Raw genomic sequence first — 20,359 nt, forward strand, 5'->3', positions numbered from 1 at the left:
GAGGAAAGGTGGGGGGGGGACGGAGGGCAGTCATATGGCAAGGAAATAGCCATAACAGCTCCTGACCCACCCATCTCCTCACAGAATGAAGAACACACAGTGGGGGTAGTTTGACTGCCTCCCCTCAAACCCTACACACCTTCACTATGGTTCCTTTAAAAGCCAAGATGACATCACACTGGATGGAGTGGGAAAAAAAAGAAAGACTGGCAGCTGTTGTTCCCCGCCGTTATTCAGCTTCCCTCTTCCTTTTTGATTTCCTTTTGTTGTTGTTGTCTGAAGAAAGAGACAGAAATCGACAGAAAAGAGAGCTGCTGGACCAATAACTCCAAGTGTCTATTATAGTAATATTATATCATTACCAAAATGGATAGTTAGTGAATAGTCTTTCAATACCTACAGTAGATATGGCTATCTTGTGGTTGCTACCATGTCCTCACCCCTCTCTCTGCTGTGTATATTGTAACCCTCCCCCTCCCTCTCCCCCTCCCCCTCTCTGTAGGGCGAGCAGAGTCCCGTAGCAGATAGTCGTCTGAACAGTACTGTATTTATGTGATTATGATGTGAACCTCCCACTTTTTCAGAGCCATAGGAGAGAGGTTGATGCTTCTACTCTCAGTGACTTTGTTTGGTTTGAGTTCTCTTCATCACTCCATGGGGGGGAGGGGGGATCTGGAGATGAGGTTCTCCAGTTTAAAGCATCCTGTGGAGCTAAATGGGGTTTGACTGACATGGGTTTAATGCTGCTTATACAGTAGATGTTATTTTGCACTGATTCACTGAATCATTGTCACGTAATCTGACCATTTTCCCACAAAGACTTCGAAAACATAACAGTGTCTCATTACATCCATTTGAGGTTACGTTTTCCCCCCCATAGCAGACAGTGTACCACGGATCAGCTCTACAGGAAAGGTCACATACACCAGTGGTTCCCAACCTTTAGCTTGGGTCAGAATATACACCTGGGGGTAGGCAAGATCATTAAAATAGGAAATGTGATTAAAAGAAAAAGGCCTTGTAGGACTTTAAAAACTATTCAAGTTAAACACTGGCTGATGGGAAGATGACTCTTCGAACTTCTCCCGACTCATAGACATATTCAAACTGTGACAGGGGGTCACAACATGGGCCAGATGATACAGCCCAGAAGTTGCCTACTTGCACTCAGGTGAGAACAGTCACACTGCAGCTATTCAGCTACTTACACCAATCCCTATGACACGTTATTGTGGTTCCCACTGCGTGCTGTCATTGGCTAGTACTAATCAAGTTGATGCATCATGGTTGGAAGGGTTTAGCATTAGGGCAAAGAGGTCATGGTTAGGACTCGTGCCAGCCACTCTCGGATATTCTCTGAGATTGGTGTATTGGTGAAGTGGTGAATTTACATGAGAAAAACGTTCAAATATAGTGCCAGAAAGTCAGGTGGCGTTGTATAAAGAGTGACACAGTTTATAGAGAGAGTAAGGTGTGGTGGATAAATGGGTCAAACACAGGACTTTCACCCATGAGACTCTGATTCCAATGTTTCCTTTTTATTTTTAGACTTTTAGACTTAATATTTTTACTTTTTATGATGTATAAAGCAGCAGAATGCACACTGTGTATGGCTGAATACACCTGTTCAAGTTAATGTCATACTTAAATGTTGCCAGGACACCCAGGAATATATACACCCGGGTATAAACGGCCACATTGGCTATGTACACCTCAGGTAGCATCGTTGGTCTTTGGACACCTGGGTGTTATCAGCACCTGCTAAAATAAAATATTTTTCTTTTGAAATACTTTGACAAGTTGGGAAATAACCTTATTTGCTTACTCGCTGATAGTTAGATCATGTTTGTCTGCCAAGTATCAAGCTGAAGTCAGGAGGCAATTAGCCGAGGTTAGCATAAGGACTGAAAACTGGGCTAAACAACTAGCCTGGCTGTATCCAAAAAAAAAAAAGCCTGTGAGAGGAGTGTAAAGCACAAGTTTTATCAAAATACAATATTATTTGGACAACAATACAGTTTTTGCTGATATCACAGAGTCTGTCACCATACGAGTTAATTCAATATGAAACTAAAAGGAACAGTAAATATCCTCATTGCCTTTTTCTTGGCTGCTTACCATTGTGCACCTGACGCCAGGCACCTTGCATTGTTTGAACGTTTAGGAAAGAGGTGTACTTGGACAGAAATGGTGACACACGCATGCCATGGGAATTTCAAAATAAAGGCATATCTTAAAGATAATATGTATTGTTCTTTTCGCTTTCCATCGATAATATTGGATCATTGATCATTACGGTGATATACAATCCAGACTCAAAGCCCAAAAAGGTTGGGAACCACTGATATATGTACACCACACTGGCTGTGCAAACATAATCTGATCAACTATCCAGTATCAGACTTTTATTGGCTTATTAATATCTCTGTCCAGTTCTGTGTCTCACACTGCAGGCTGGTTAAAACAAGCCAAAGGATTCCCTCTAAGTCCCAGTGATTTCTGAGCACCCCTGGGTGTCTTTGGTAGCCACGCTGTGGTGTTTTGATGTGTTTTAAAACCTAACGAGCTGGGTTCAGTGGAACCTGGGCTCCGACCCAGTTAAGACATTCCTTGTTGCTGAAATGAGCTGTTTCTCCCGCGCTCCCCTAGGCAAAATAAAGCGCCACTGGAATCACAGCGGGTTGTCTTTACTGCACTTTAAATAGCAGAGCAGGTACCGTACTGTATCTCCCGCTGTGGTGTGGTTTAGTCTCTCAGATCGTTGTCGGGGAACAGCAGAGATAAGTGAACTGTCAGCTCACTTCCAACAGCAAGATGGGATTTCCACAATCTTTTTCTTTCTAAAAACTGGACCAACGTGACGTAAAATGTTGCTCCCTTCATATATGACGCTATAACTGTATGTTCTGCCATCCGCCATCTTTATTGTGGTGTTTTGTTGTGTGCAGTACAAGAGAAGCACAGTTAGTCTGAAGCAAATAAACCTGGATGACCAATCAGAGGGCTAGACTGGCAGGACGGTGGGGGAGGAACAGGACTGGACAATGCTAGCAAAAGAGGACCTGTATGAAAACACTGGATGGGTCCCATCACCACTGTCCAGTCCTTGTTTTTGAGAATAAGAAAAGAGGAGCAAGAGCTGAAATGAACAAACAGATACACACACGTATGCACACAGAGTTAAGACCACACTGCCGAACACCGACGCAGAGATTCATGTCTGTATACACAGGGTACCTCTGCCATGCAATAACTGTAAGACTCTCTTACACACATGTGGCGAGTGTGAACGACACGTTAACAATAAATCTAATGTCCTCCAGGTTTATTTCCAATGTGTTTACATTTTCTGGTGCCTAGTACAGAGAAAAGTGGTTTCCGTGCATTAAAAAAAAAAAAATATCCAGGAACTTTTTCTGTGTTCATCTTTGTCTAATGACTCTTTTAACTGTTAAAGTACTGTTTTATCATTTGGGAGTTTTCTGTTTGCTCCTTTTTTCGGTTCCACAAGAGGGTCATTTGAAATAAAAGCTGTTGAGTCCTGGAGTTATTCCTGCTTCTATTTCCTGTGTTTACATCATACACCTACACAGTGCCCTCTAAACTTCAGCGATCAGGACAATACTGCCGTTAAAATGCACTAAAGAAAAACAGTTCTTTCACATCTGAGCTGTGAGACTAGCCGCCCGTCTGATGTGCTGTTTATATCCTGTCTACTCAACTCATGCCTTTTTATTCCACCGCTGGCAAGTGCGTTTACTTGTGAGGCGAGTTCTCTTTGTTGTCGGCCCACAGACTCTACATTATTGATGGCAGCTTGTCAGGAGAGACGTCACTTGTTACTTCATGCGGGCTGCTTCCAAACCTGATTGCATACATACAGGATGAGAGGACGGCAAAGGTCCTTCCAGTTCAATACACACAATCAGTTTTGAGTGATTTAAAAGAGAATTACATAGCATTTATGCATCAATAAATCATCACCATGACACATCAGTGTGATTAATTCAAACAAAGACATGATCTGGGGAAGCGGGCACTGATTGGCATTTACAGCTATGAAGACATGAAGAGGGTGCTGTTCTTTCAGAACAAAAGGACCTGTTGGCAGATGATGAAAGGAGTGAAAAAACTGATGCAAAAAATCCCTTCAAACATTTTAATTTGCTCAGTGAGAGAGGTGTTATTGTAACATGTAACATGTAATTTCATGTGCGTACAGAGCTGGAGTTGGGATGTGTTAAGCCTGGCTTAGCATGAAGACAGAAGCAGGGGGAAATATCTAGCTTGGCTCTCTCTCTAACTCCATTTGTCAGCCCCTTTAACTGTATTTAGTTTGTTTAAAACATGAAGAAATTGAAATACTAAAAACACATTTTTTTATTTTAAAGGGAATTTACATGCTGCATGCTGATACTTCTTGGTGAACACCAGTTTATCCGTCAGTACGTCTGCACAGCATGTCTGACTCACTGTTGCTGCACCCAGCTGTTGCTCCCAGAGAACTGGGAGTAACTTCCCCTAAAACCACAATTTGTCAGTTTTGAATTTCTGTTTATGTACAGGTTAAATCACAGACTGTATAAATATGGTAAACATGTCTCCACTTCTTTCCCCTGTATAAAAATAAAGCCAAAATATCCTAGATATGGCAGCTGCCATCTTGTGCTTTCGGAGCCAGAGTCTGCTCAGTAGCCATCAGGAAGTGGAGCCGCAGTATTGAGTTCCCACCCGTACACTGATCTGACCCAATCATGAGCAGCGCCACTGATCACAAGCACACTGACTGACAAACACAGGTGACAATCATAACGTCATATCCCGTTTTATAGTGTTAAATAACCAATTAAAACCACACTTATCAGAAAAATGAACACTTGAACAAACAGCCTGTTAAGAACTACCTAAAATGGCAGAAACCATCTTTGGGTACAACTTATTTGACATGTACTTTGAGCTTTTAGTTTGGCCCGTGCTAACATAAAGGGGGCAAGGTTATAACCTTTACTTCAGCCAGCCACCAGGGAGGGATTGAGATGTTTCAGCTTTACTTTTGGGGAGCTGTTCGTGCCCCCAGGAAGTGCCCTGGGCTTTGAAGCCCATTTTCATAGTGGCCAAACAGTGGACTTACATCCATACCATAACCCATGCATCCCAAAAATACTTTTCCCCATAGACTAACATGGAAAGAGAAAGAGAAGTCTGTGTATCAGCGAATACAGTTTTTGAGTATCACACCACTTAATGTCATTTCACTATCAGAATTTGATCCATTTATTCCAATAACATTTGGAAGTCTAGCAGAGCTGCACGACTTTAGCAAAGTGCTAAACTGGAATTAGCCGACTCAGCTGGTGGAGTCTCTGGTGCACCTGCTCTCTGGGCCACACAGTGCAGAAGCAGTCCCGATAATCCGGGTAATTTTATGAGCACGACACTGAGCCACTTCATAGGTATGAACGGGGCCCCGCCTCCAACACAGTATACAGTCCTCTTTAATAATACATGGAGCGGTCGTGTCATCCATCTTTATAAACATTCATTGGGATGAATGCACAAGATAAAGTGTCTTAATACAGTATGTGCTAGTACTGGTATGCATATTCTTAAACTTTTGAGAGGGCCAGGCTAGCTGTTTACAGTCTTCCTGCTAAGCTAGCTTTATGCTAACAGCATCCCGATACCAGCTTCGTACTTGATGCACAGATATGAAATTGCTATCAATCTTCTTATCTGCTGTGAAAGACACAGCATCACAATACCACTGCTGTAAGATACAGGCATGATCAGCTTGTATGATAATTATATCACGGAATCACAGTTAATTTGACAATGATGTATTAATGATTAAAATGTCATTAATTATTCACATGGCACTTTCCAGTTCAGCAACATGGTATTTTTTAAACATTTATACTTTAGTTTTTCACATTAACAAGCTGTGGATGGAGGAAATGAACAGTCCAAGTCATCCCAGTTTGAAAAACAAACATGTTCAGTGTTGTCCAGTTCTCACAAAGCACGTTTGACAGACAGCCAGAAGTCTTGAATCATGCAGCTCCTCAGAGTCCATGTCCATTTTCAACAGACTGTATTAACCCCATAAGGAGAGGAAGCAGGGTGCTGTGGTAAGTCCCAGCCAAGAGATGATGGGCAGCCACAATCAGCGTCTGGTTATGGATCCGCTGCTCAGCTCTTCCTCTCACACCTCGATGACCACAGTGTCTTTCCGATGTTTGGGCTCATTTGCAAGGTGTGGTTTCTCTGTGCGAGTGTGCCAAACCAGCACCTGAAAAAGAGGAAGAGGAGTGAGAAAATGTGCTGACAGTGGAAACACTGGGCACTAAATAAAGAATGAACAGGCTGTTATGCTTGGATAAATACAGCGCAGATGCAGGCAGATGGCAGAGCTTTACTGAGACTGTGTAAGACCAAAATACTTAATTTGATATTTTTGGATTAAAGCTGCTAATACCTGATATTTTCTGTCCAAGCGTAGAAAAATGTCTGAAAAATCTTTTAGAAAATCATGCAATACTGAAACTGGCAGGTTAGAGGATGATTTGGTTTATTATAATCTGGATCTTATTTTTTGTATATTAGTGGCCATCTTTTCTACCAGTAATAATGAGACTGTACTCTAATACATAACACTTCTTTGTATCTAATCTGACAAACACACTCCTGTAGATGGTCTCACACTATTGATTGAAAGCTGGTGTCGGTAAAGAAACATTTAATTTGCAAGCAAAACACAAGAAAGACTGTTAGCTAGCAAACATGGATGTAAACAGGGTAGCTTTCTTTTTTTGGTTTTAAATCAGTTTTGAAAATGTTTTGTAAAGAAGAACATACGATTGGTTAGACCTAAAGAATACACACAATAAATTTTGGTAAGAAAGAGTAAATGTAAACATAACTCTTATTGCAGAGGTTAAGGAACAGGGCTAAAAAAAAGAGTCCAACTGTTGAAAGGACAAGCACTCAGATGGTTAAACATGTTTTAAATTAATATCCAAACTGTACCCTGTAAATGTCCACCACAGTTTACAGACTGACTTCCCAGTTCACCTTTGACCTACTGTAGTTAAAGATACAGTCGATAACTTTTGTTAAAAAGTAACTTTTAGTCATATGAGGAGTCTCTAAGGCAGCTGTCAATTATGTCATTCAGTGCCCATGAACTGTGGTCAGACTGTCAATCTCGGCAGCACTGATCAAATATGAATCAAGATTCTGTTACTTCATTGCCTACTTCTCGCCTCAAATGTTTTCAGAAACATTTTGTGTACTGTTTAGCTGTAAAATGAGATAATATGTGGCCTGGCAGGTGGGCGGTGCTTTGTTTTCAGCTCAATTGTTTCCAAGATGGGTTGCAAACGTTCTCATTTTACAGCAAAACAGTACACTAAAACAGTGGTTCCTGGCTGGTCCAGCCACAGGGTCCGGATTTCTCCTTAGTCATTAGTTCAAGGTCGACACAGTTTAATATATTCAGCATCATACCTATGTTTGGCCATGTTATTGAGCTAGTTAGCTTTCTCTGTTAAGTAGCTGTATGTCAGTCACTCACTCTACAGCAGGGCCACGGGAGTGTTTTTTACAAACTTGACACATTCGCAAGTCATGATTTTTTTTTTTTTTTTTTGAGATTGTGGATACAGTGACAGCTTCATCAAATTTGACAAAAAAGATATTTTATAAGAGATACCAACTAAAGCTGAGCACACAAAGTTAACTGGTACAGTCAGAGATTATTTAAGAGATTTCTCACTTTCTAAATAGTGTTTTTAGTAAAAGTGTTTTTTGATACTAAGTGACTAAACTGTTCACTTCTTAAAACCCGTCTGATCACATTGGCTGCTTTTATTTCTCGCCACGTTGGACTTTGTCGCATAATGCTTCCAGTAGAGTCCTCCAGAAGTAAAGTTTGGTACTTGACCAGAAGACCATTTTAAACCCAACATGCATAATAATAGATAGCTGATCCAAATAGACTGGAGAATAATCAAACCCGACCCGAACAGTGGGAACACCATCAGTGGCACCAGCATGATGTTTCAATAATTAGCAAGCAGCTGAAAACAGTAGGCCTACAAATATATATAATTTTACCTGCACTTCAAACATCACTGTCTCTGTCTCCCTCTGAAAAACAAATGTGTCTCCTGTGATGGTAATGACATGTAATCAGAGCTGATAATGAGTCTGTTCAGATCCACTGGATGCTAGACATGTTGACACATGTATCTGCGACCCACTGAATGACATTTTACACACTGACACCCATGTAGCTAAAAATGGGAGAAACCTCTCTTACATCAGCGGTGACTCACACTCACTGTCTACTGTCTAATGTTAATAAAAGACCGATCTATTGCTTTAAAGCTAGTGAGTAGTGGTGTTTCCCCTACTGGAAAGCCTTTTTGAAGTTATGGTGTCACTCCTTGATGATGCTCTGATGAAATATCTGTCAAATGAAAGACACTGCTGTTTTCTTTGAAACAGAGATTGCATTGTATCCTCCATAGACGTATCCTCCTGCTGTCAAATGTGAAACTCACCGGTGTGCCAGGAGGGATTCCATACACAGGAAACAAGTCTGACACCTCCTGAAATGGATCACATCTAAAGCAGCACACACGTCACTGCAGCTGTTTGTCTTGTGTTAGAGCCAATTTCACAGCACTATATTGGTGAGAAAACACTGCAATGGATGCAAAGAACGATATTTATCAGGAGAGAGGGAAGCATTTCATTCCTCAGAGACTTGAGTGAGGTTATTTGGAGTAAGAATGTTTTTTTTTAGCCAATAGTTAATGAGCCTATAATTCACATGTGTGACATTTCTGTGTCCAAAGCAACACACACACACTCACAGAGGCATGATTTATTGCTGGCTGTGAACATTGCCGCTGTTTCTGGGCTTCCTCAGGTGGAACATGTCACTTCCTGCACACTGTGCTGCTAATTGGCCCGCTTTGCATATCTAACGAGGCTAATGTAGCAGCCACTTAAGCATCACTCCAGAGCTGGGAGGAAAATTGTACTGAATGTGTGTGAGAGTGTGCACATGCGTGTGTGCACGCTCACTAATCATGCAGTCAGAGTGCCCTCCCTGCTCCCCTGGACTCACACCTCTCTTTCTACTCCTGCACGAGCCTCTTTCTCCCTCTCTGCTCTCCATTTTCCTCATTCGTCACGTCCAGTTTTTCTCTTATAGCTTTGCTCTTGTTCTTACCTCTCTGTCCTCCCTCCTGCTCTATCTTTCTCTTCCTCCCTGAGGCAACATGGAGACAAAAAGCTTTACTAGGTTAGAGTATTTTTGCCTTAATAGCATACGGAGAGGGTAGGCCTGTTTCTCCCATCAGGAGGAGGAATCTGTGGAGAGGCGCCATTAGGTAGCAACAGTTTTCAGTTTTACCTCCAAAGAAAATGTATTGGAGGTGTATTTTGAAAAGACACAATGCATTTAACAAGCGCAAATTGACGTTACCTAGCATGACATATTTAGATGTGAAAGTCCACTGACAAAAAGACGATAATTGCAGAGTTGGGATCAGAATGCAGGGGGTAATCATGACACTAAACATTCTGAGAAAGGACTGAAATTGCTTTGACACCATAGATGGAAAATTTTGGATGGTGGTGAGGCTGTCTGCTGCCTTTTAATAATGCTGCTGCCTGTCGTGCACACCAAAAAATCTCAGGCCACTGGTTAGTTTGTTAGGATCAGGCTTGATGAGTTGCATATTAATTAACTGGAACAAACAGTGTTAGCTCTTATTCCCTTGAACGTAACTTTTTTAAGTGACAGAAATATATATTCTGTATCTTCTAAAAGAAATAAAAGCCACAAAAAAGAGCTTTTGAATGTGCCACACAATTGTCTCAGCAGACAAATATTCCCCAGTTGTTGTGGAATTGTAGATATTATAAAAAAATTCCATTTTTCTGAGCAATTTAAGGACTCGAAACCGTTTTTGTCACTGCTGTTTCAAAAAATAAACTCCTAATCTCAAAACCCAAACTGTATTAAAACACTGTTATCCCTTGAAGCAACAGGGAAGAAAAAGTGCACCCAATCCATTTGTAAAAGCACTCAAGATGCTTTAAGGATCAGATCACCCAAACCAGATCTAGTGCTGGTTAGAGATGCATTTGGCCACTTTAATAAAATTAAAATTAAGTTTAGTAGAAAGCTGAGAGCCGATGCAAATGAAATAGACGACAGTATAGTCTCTCAGTCCGTGGCACGATGTCCCTGTGTCCCTGTCCTTTCCTCTGTGTCATTATGTTTGTCTTTTTTAACTCCACCTCCAGTCAATTCAGCCATATCCCCTTTTCTCTAAGCAGGCTCTTACTCTCCCTCCTCTCCTCCTCACTTTTCTATCTCCTTTTCCTCCTGTGCTATCATCTGTCTCCATCTGTTCCTGCCGTCCCCCTCCTTTCTTGTCCTGTCACTGCTGTCTGTTGCCATTACTCTCCTGCTCTAACTACATTACAGCTCCTGTCAGTCGTCTGCAGATACTGACCCGGCCATCAGATGAGCATTTCTGCCCTCCATTGTCAAGGTTGGGATTCGGGCTCTGTGATCTGATCCTAGATACCTTCCTCAAAGTGGATGGAGCCTGAAGGTAGGGTGGGGTGTGTCACAGCTGTTAGAGAGGCCGTGGATATCAAATCATTTCAATCACAACCGCTCGGGCCAGCCATAGATTATAACCACAGCTTAAGAGTTATTTAAATCTGTCAAGCAGAGATATTTCCAGTTCTGTCAAGATTTAGCTTCACTCATCAACAAAGCAAGAAATATTCAGTAACTGATTATGTCATCTAATGATGTAATGCACGGCATATCTGTCCTCACATTAATAAAATATGATGATGATGACTACACAAAGCATTACTACTTATGTAGACTATTTTTGGATGTGGGTAATGATGGCATTAAAAGTTGGCAGAAATTCCATTTTGCAACGAGCAGTTCAATTCTCTAATTAAAGCACATTCTAACTTAACACCAGGATAAATGGCAGTGTTTCACTTCCTTCTGGTGGTGGTCAGAAATATGCTCCTTTGAACATGTAACCACACCCAATAGTGTCCTGGAGTCCATCTTTACTTCACTGCAGCAAGGTGAGACAGCCCATTCTAATTCCCAACTTGTCAAAAACTGACTCTTTGTCATGCCCCTCAGGGTGACATTCTGATGCCGAAGCACCCTTTGGAGTCCCTATGAGACACACCACCTTTCAGTTAATTTAAATGTAAATCCACCAGTGGCAATATTAGATGCTGAGAGCAACTGATGTAGTTTAAAGAGCAAGACAGTCCTTACAGGGCCTGGAGGAGGAGAGGTGGATGAGTCAAACAAACACAGACTTTGAGCCAGGAGACTGCTGTTTGTGTCCCACGGGAAACCAAATGTCAGTGCTGTTTTTAATGCAACGTTATGTAACTCACGTCCGTCCACATCATGTACGTGATGTATTTCCGTCAGGTTGTGTACTTATTTTGACCCAAAACATGATGTTTTTCCAAACCTAACCAGATAAGTTTTCTGCCTAAATCTAACTACGGCCGCTTGAAAACTTTAAACAAGTGTTAAGTGTTTTACCCAGGAGACAGCTGTGGGTCACAAACAGACATTTAAGGGTGTGTCTCACAGAGCTATCAAAGGGTGCCTTTGGCATTGGTATCACATGTGGGCGTGAGAGGAGTCGGCATTTGATGACCTGGGAGCGTCAGTGTCTGACAAGCTGGAATAAGAAAGTGTTGGGTGAAAAATGTTAAACCACTGGAGGTCAACAAATACAAGATGTTCAGGAGGTGATAAGTTACTCCACAATAAATCATCACCTTAGTTAAGCAGGAGAAGTTAGAGGGGAATTCTTTGGTTTATTCGAAAGATAAAAAAAAAAAGGTTTAATTCACTTGTGAAATAGACTCAGCCCTTCAGGGAAATCCTTTTGGATTTATGTTTCTGTGGATTTAAAGGTAGTTTGATTGCTTCCCCAACAGTAGCCCCAAAAATACTACTTTCAAAGTAAGGTTAAGTCCACTTTAAAGCAATGATTTGACATTTCAGACGATACTTGTTTGTTTACTTGCTATCCATTTAATCTAAAGCTACAGCCAGCAAACAGTTAGCTTACCTTGGCATAAAGACTGGAAACAGCTAGACTGGCTCTGTCCAAATATTTTAACAGTGGGGCTACCTGCTGGACTAGATTAATCTAAAACCATATATGGTCATTTTAACATGAATATTTGTTTAATAATTAAACAAATTAGTAAGACCACTATAATAATTAGTGAGCTTTAGATGTGTTTCTTTAGGTGTTTCTCACCTGGCACCAGCAACATATTTACTGGAAGGATATGAGAGCAACATCGATCCTTAAAAGATTTTTATCTTAGCTTAAAAGCAAACAGGCGCTCTTCCAAAAATGTCAAACTATTAATTTATTATTCTCATTATATAAATCCTTGCAGCTCTAGCAAAATGTACTGACTTATCTGATTTTTTTCATGTTTCTTCAAAGAAAGAGAAACAGATATTAGATAGTCACTTTTTTTATGAAAGAAGCACTGTAAAAGTTTTTTTTGCGGGGGGCGGGGGGGGATTAAAGAAGCTTCAGTTTTGTTAACGTGATGTGTTAACTTATGATTTAATATTATAAAAATGCTAAATATAACAACATATACACAAAAAAGCAGTCACTAAAGAAATGAGGAAGAATGAGTAACTAGCTATAAGTTAAAGATCAGTTATTGAGTAAGTAATCAATCAACTAATCAAATGTCTTACACTAGCTAATCATTAGTTAATAAATACTTCACTGGTAATGGCAGAGAGAACTAATGAGAAACAAATGTGTCACTATTAGTTAATGGTCCATTCTTGGGTAACTCCTAATCAAATGTCATACAGTAGCTAACTATTAGTTGATAATGAGTTAATTATTAACTATTAAGGGAATTGCTGTAGAACAAATGAGGAACTAACTATTAGTTAAAGGTCCGTCGTTCTTGAGTAACTCCCACTCAAACGTCATAGAATGCCTTATCAGTTGTTTATGACTAGTTACATCAAGAAAGGAGTGAGGGTCATAGATTGTCTAATCAGTGGTGAATGATTTGAGAAACAAGTGAGGGAACAAACGAGAAACGACATGAAAGCCTTTTAACTAATAATTAGCAACCTTTGATTGGGATTTACTTAAGAACTGACATTAAATGTAGTTTCATAATTAGGTTCAGGAACAAAGACCACACCTCGAAAACATCCCATTTCCTCCCAAAAGTATTTAAGCACACCTGATACATTCTCTTTCTTTTCGACGCATTTCTCACATCCCACCCGCCTAATCCCTTCTCGCCTCTTACACCTTTTTTCTCTGCTCCTTTTTGCATACAGGAACCAGCAGGGGCTCTATCCTAAAGCCAAGTTTACAAAGAGACAACTCAGTCTCACTCCCGGGATCCCTCCTGCATTCCTGCCTTCGACCCAGCACATCCATCATTGCACTTGCCCGCTACCCAGAAACCCAGACTTCATCCCTCAACCCTCATCCCTTTATTCCTCATTCTTCATCCCTTAATCCTCACCCTGTTATCCCTAACCTTTTATCCATCCATCCCTCGACCCTCATCCCTTCATTTCTCCATCCTCATCCTTTCATTTCAGAATTTTGTATTATCTACCTGTTTTTTTATTATCCACTCATTACTTTTTAAAATATATTCTATAAATATGATTAAACAACAGCAACTATTAACGAATTATGATCACGAACCTTCTCACTGCAGCTGCATTAATTATGATCAGTGATGTCACAGCTAACTGTGCAAGAACTTGTGCACACTGGATGAACAGTCTTGAATCATGCCACATCTTCAAACTGCACGACAGTGGCTTTATGAGTGATGATGTCACGTCCCGCTGCTTTTGTAACGCTGACGTGATAAATGCTGATATTACATTGTCTTGTCTGTGCGGTGCTGGGTGGTGACTGATGATGTCATAGCCCGCTAATGGCCTGTATTAATATCAGCGGCAGGGCACCTCCATTAGTGTAATGGGGCTGATAATGATGATGATAGTTTCAACACAGAGCTGTCTGCAGCCACAGCAGCAGCCAGCTGTAAGTGATGATCCAGCAACTCCGGGGGTCTTTATCCTATTCCCTGCAGGAAACATTTACCCATAACCCACCAGGGACTTACTGTGCAACAATGTGACCTGCAGACATAAGGCGAAACAGTAAACTGTGACTTCACATTTGTTGATTTGAGGTGAAGCAGCTGCTTGCTACACTTTTCCACTCCATGACTGAAAATATTGTTTGAATTATTTAATCCCACCTCTGTCCTTTCACTGCAGTTTACTTTATCTACTAAATATTAAAAAAATAAAAATAAAAATAAACTTTTAAAAATTTACTGCCGCTGCTGCTATGTCAGTCACACCACACACATTAAAATTACTGGATCGAACCAACAGTTTTGGCGTCTGAGCTTTACTGTACCGGTAGCATAAAAGTCCAGGCAATGACCACATTCTGCCCCACTGAGCCCCCATCCCTGCTTAATGCAGCCAGTGTAAACACATTCAACACTTTTACTATGGGTTTAGCTTGGAAACAGAACAGTATAGAACATTATTTCATTCATGTTTGTTTTTTATAGCCTGGGCAAAAGACAAAGGTAGAAAAAATCCATGCTGTTTTTGGGGCCTAGTTAAAATTATCTTGTTAATATTGAATATTACAAGCATCATAAAACTGTATAATACTTAATAAAACAATACAATAAAATGCACTAGTCAGTGTTAAAACTGTAAATCTCCTTTCAGTTTAAACTCCTACAAATGTTACTTGAGCTCTTGATGAGCTCAGATGGGCTGATCTACTCTTTGTGGCTGTTAATGAACCTGACTGCAAAGCTGCTTTGTTTAGCAGCAAGCTAACTATTACAATAATGTTCAGTCTAAATCCAATGAAAGACTAGTGAAATAGTCACATAAAAAACTAGAGGCCATCTTTAACTTTAACTTAGACTTTCACTTTACTGTCCCTGAGAGGAGATTCTTTTCCCCAGCACTGTGCCTTATCAGACAGCAGCAAATACACAGCACACAGTAACAACATGGACGACATCATATATACTGCACAACGGCACATAGTAACAAATTGGACAACATCACAGTAACGACACAGACAGGAGTGCACACTCAGGCCTGTTCCGTGAGGCCTATTATTTAAGGCAGCCATGGCTGCAGGGATCAGGCTCTTCCCAAAGCGAGCCCTTCCTCACCTTAATGCTCTGTACCTGCGCCCAGAGTGCAGTGCCGTGAGGTGGTCTGATGTGTTATGAGGATTAGTCCAGCCACAATATAACAATCTGCAACTTAAAAGGAATGTGGGCCAGGGGCGTAAGTAGGGGGACAATGGCCCCTTCCCTGCTCCCTGCCCCCCCACTTCCAGACCCCTTGCTCGGACCACACCTATCTTCAAACTCAGATCTTAACTACACAGCTGGAAAGTTCTGTGACTGCATCTTGCACAGTTATGATGCTATTGCATTAACAAAATGTGTCTACAGACAAACAGACAGACAGACAAACAGACAGACAGACAGACAGACATATAAACACCCGGCAAAATACTCAGAACTGCTTCTGTGGTAGTTCCGGCTACAATAGGTGTCATTTTGCCATTATGACACACACACACAGACTCACAAGTTGAAAACAATACCAGCCATCACAACGTTGTTGCAGCTGGTAAAAAAATAGTCTGTCAACAATAATAATTTACTTAAGAAAAAAATAACTTTAATCCCATGTGTTTTACCTGCCCTGCCCATGTTGGGGCCCTGAATCATTTGTTCAGCTATCCCTGACAATATAGTACCCCTGACCAACAGTGGGTTGCTTATCCTTGGAAGCATGATTGTTCTCAGCAATCACTTTGTTGCCTGATGGTGAAGGAAATTTTATGTTAATGTGGCAATTACATTCGAGAAAATTTGTCATGAGCCATTTTGAGGTAAAGGTGGTGCTGGGAAAAACAGTTCACCAAAGTCAATAAGGCTGATCCTCTAGGATTCCCGAACAAGCCAATCACAGCTTCGTAGGCCAGATTAAAAATGGGGATGTCAATAATGACAGACGTGAAGTGGCCACAAAAATGGCAACAAGTGTGAATAAGATTGACACAGCTATGCATGCTTTTGTTAGTGGACTTACAGAAGGAGCCACTCCTGAATCTGCATATGTCTTAAGTTGATGTGAAAATGGGTTCTTATCCACTTAATTTGGACAAAATAATTCCTCCTCCCAACCAGGAAATGGCTAATGAATGTGATGTCACACTAAATGAGGACATCAAATGAAATGACTCTTCAATCTGATTATGAGGCTATGATTAACATACCCATTGCTATTATCACCTTAACAGTATCATGAAAGCAATTCATTAAATGAAAAAAAAACAAAAAACCTGTAAATGAATAACCTGGTGGTGTTTGGAGCAACTGCAGACGTGATGTTTAGTTCACATATTCCTTTAAAGGTAAAACATAATAGAATCCATTTCTCACAAAAACTCCTTTAAGGCGGCTCTGTGACGGTTGTCAAGAGGATGAGTGGCTTCATAAAACCAAGTGCCAACAGGGGCTGTGGTGATTTGAGATGAGCTGCATCGATCTAAGCTGTCTAAGCACACAACTAGAATTGATAGCACCATAACGCCATTTCTATCCAATTCCAGCTCTGTGTGTCTAAGTTTAGCCTGTGCCACCAGCTTAAAGAATGACTCATGCTGTCAATAGTTGGGGAGAGATGCCCCATGGTTAGTTACTGCTGTGATGTGACCATTATTATGACTGCAGTTTAATATCTGCACCACACACACACACACACACACACACACACACACACACACACACACACACACACAAATAAACAAACACAAAAGTTGGAGAACTGGGTTTTTATTAAACCCTAGTCTGTGTCACCCACCTCCAACATGCAGGTCAGTGCAGTCTGATAACACACCTACTATATAGTGGATCAACCCTTTCCTGCATAATCAAACAGCAGTGATGCAGAAAAAAATCATTTTACTTTCATAAAGAGTACAACCCACATATTGCCTCATCATTTAAATGAAATCTAACTGTAGATACGACCCTTGACCCTTACAACGCAGGTGCAAAAGAAGGAGTTTGCATAAAGAGTTTCTTTCATAAACATATTTGCATTCAGATTTATACTGAGGCTTAACCCGAAAGTTGTTAGAAGACAGACCGCTTCATTTTCTCTGTGAACTTTATATTGGCCTATAATGCATAATTGCATGCAGAGACAGACAGTTTGGTTAGGTTGGTCTTAGGTGTCCATGATTTTTAAAAAAAAAGAAAGAAAAAACAAAACAAACATAAAAACACAGCAGCAGCTATTGGCAGAAAACTGGCCATAATAGTTATTGGTCCATACTGCATAATTTAAAGTAGAATTACCGCCTTGCAGTTGTGTGCATCCTTCAACAACTCAAGTTGCAGTTACAGTTTACATTCATGTCTGTGTAGCCATAAAAGACAATGCTTTAAATATGGATGTTGCTGCAAAGAGGCTACTTATTCTTAAACATGGATGCTTCACAGAGATCTTTCCCCAGGCAGCACAGGAGATCTATACAATCATCACAATTTCAAGGTGGACACCCAAGATTAGTATCACCAATTCAGTTTTTGACCAAATGTCTCCCCTTCTGTTCCTGAGATATGACGCTGAGTTGAATAATAGCCTGAAAAGTGTTTTTGTAGAACATTATGATGTTACAGTGAATCTCTTGCTTTAAGGATATAAAATGTCAACACTTCATCATTTTATCCCTTTAGACATTTGTGTGAAATGTTGTCATAATTAGCATATGAATTCTGCTAAGTTAAGATATGCTTTGTGAGATCACAGTGATGTTTGACCCTTGACCACCAAATGGCAATTAATTGATCAAAGAGTCCAAGTGGACACCTTTGAAGAAATTCCCTCAAGGCATTCTTGAGATGTCACATTCACAAGAAATGGACAGATGGACTGACGGATGGACAACATGAAAACATAATGACTCTGGACACAGCTGTTGCCAGTGTAGAGGCATACAAATGGAAGGTGTGCATGCAGTAAAAAGCGGTCTGGTAGGTATTAGGTATATGTCTCAGTATATCTTTATTTTTGCAGCAGTAGCTCAGTCTTTGGGGCAGCTGGAGAGCTGTCAGCTTGCTTCCTGGGAACTGCTAAAGTGCCCTTGAGCAAGGCACTAAACCTTCAAACCACTCCAGAGGCACTGTACTATAACTGATCCTGTGCTACGCCTTAATTACATGCATATAATGTGTAAAAAGAGGTATACCTGGAAGCCACATTTCCACTGCCAATGGCCTGTGGACTGTGGGGATTTAAAACTAATACATTAACATGAGATGAAAGTAAAGTTGGTTTGAAGTGTCTACAAAAAAGGGAAAGTTACTCACAAAAACCTGTAAAACTCTTCTGGTCATTTTTGCATGGAATTTCAGAGACAGTCCTAAACTCCAGTTCATTCATTTTCAGTCGAAGTTGTGCAAGGAAATAACACCTGTGGAACATCTGTCAAGTTTCATCCTGCACTGCACAACTAATCTAGTTGAATCTGAGTTAGTCACTGAGGATGAACCCTCCCTGAATGTCTGAATATTGAACTTAAATGTATGTACACCTTTGTGTTTTCACAATTAGTTATGGTCCTTCTGTAAGCAGCACCCTTGACCTGCATTGTTTCATAGATAAAAGTATTTTCATTCTGTTGCCATGGTGATAACAGCAGCTGGTTACTGACCCGGGTGCAATTGTTGGCCTTAGGCTCCAACTCGGTGACCTTCGTGATCTGCTTGAGGAAGTCGGACTCCTGCATCCCCGGCTGAGATCCGCGTCGCTTGAACTGCGCTCGGGGGTTCGCCAGGATCACCTGGAGGTTCACCGCAAAGCCTGAGGGAGAGAGGGGCGAAGGAGAGGAAGTGAGGGAGCAAAGACGGAGAAAGGGGGAGAAGGTTAGCCAGCATGGATTAAAAGGACATTATGAGTCTATTATAATCACAGCAGAAAATGATAGAGTGCATTAGTGTATCTAATGACTATGATATGGCTGATATGAAATTCCTTTACCACAGGGGTCTGCCATTCTCCTGTGATAATTGCACTATAGATGAGAAGGAAAGCACCAGAAAGTCAAAGGGAAATCAAAACGCTTGTGATGCCAGTGTGTTGTAGCCGAGGTGAGGATTAATGGCTGGCTTGCAACCAGATTTAATCTACTTGATTAGAAAAATTGGCAACAGTGGCAGAAAATGTGACGAATTACTTTGGGAGACATTAGCTGTCGCACAACCACAAATAATTATTTCGAGGTAGAAAAGAGATTCAGATTGTGAGATGAATGTTGACAAACTAAACACAAAAGCTAAAGCTAATCCGTTACTGCCGTACTTAACCTTGTTCCCATCAACATGTGTGGAGAACACGTCATTCACACATCCAATGTGTTGTCTGACCCTGGAGCTAGAGGTCTGAAGGTTACACATGATGTGTCTCTTTTGCATCTGTTTGCCTCCATCTCGCTTATCCTTTACTGACAAAGCAACATGCTCAGAGTACCAGGTAAGAAATCCTTACATATGCATATATATTTGTATATATAAATATATAACTGTTTCCAAATGGTCACCCTGCCAAGTCCTTTTTCAGAGTGCAGTTTTGTGGCAAATATTCAGTTATATTTCTGTCTGGCAATAAGGTATTGGCCTCCATTCTCCTGCCATAGTCTGCAGTTTGTCTGTGTTCAGCATGTTTGTTATTGCTGCACTAAGTAATTCTCCATTTTTATTAATGGATACTCTTAAAATTCAGGACCCCGGCCTCTGTGGATCTCTAACTGCCTCAAGTTGTTATTAAAACACAGTAAACTGATGATTGTCAGACCTCCTTTAAAGCTGACAAATGCTGGTAATCTGCCCTCAGTTTAGAAATGATTTAAATGTGTATAACATTAGTTGCTCACTTAGTTTGCAGTGCTTTTTCTATGTGATGCTTCTAAGAGTTCTGAGTTTCACAATAAACAGTCTGTTTATCACTCAATAGTTACTCCTCCATTTGGTCCTACTTAAAAGCATATTATCAACTTATTAACCTAAGACAATATTATTATTCCATCTTCCAAAATGTAAAAGAGCTGTCCCAAATAAATGATAAAATGATAAATCAAACATGCTCTCACATTCTGGTGTGGAAATAGTGAAGACTATATTAAGTTAG

At 40.7% G+C, this 20,359-nt stretch overlaps 1 protein-coding gene across 1 annotated transcript in view; it reads right to left on the reverse strand.

Annotated features, from left to right (window-relative positions):
* Positions 1 to 6,174: 6,174 nt before the first annotated feature.
* b3gat2 (beta-1,3-glucuronyltransferase 2 (glucuronosyltransferase S)) overlaps positions 6,175 to 20,359 on the reverse strand; it is a 77,453-nt gene continuing 63,268 nt past the window's right edge. Inside the window, exons 3-4 of the mRNA XM_049600398.1 lie at positions 18,888 to 19,036; positions 6,175 to 6,289 (exon numbers count right to left, since the gene is read on the reverse strand). Coding sequence (XP_049456355.1) covers positions 6,203 to 6,289; positions 18,888 to 19,036 — 236 coding nt within the window. The 3' untranslated portion in view covers positions 6,175 to 6,202. The remainder of the gene's footprint in view (positions 6,290 to 18,887; positions 19,037 to 20,359) is intronic.

The sequence above is a fragment of the Epinephelus fuscoguttatus genome, linkage group LG16 (genome assembly GCF_011397635.1).
Source record: "Epinephelus fuscoguttatus linkage group LG16, E.fuscoguttatus.final_Chr_v1".
In the NCBI taxonomy this organism is placed as follows: domain Eukaryota; kingdom Metazoa; phylum Chordata; class Actinopteri; order Perciformes; family Serranidae; genus Epinephelus; species Epinephelus fuscoguttatus.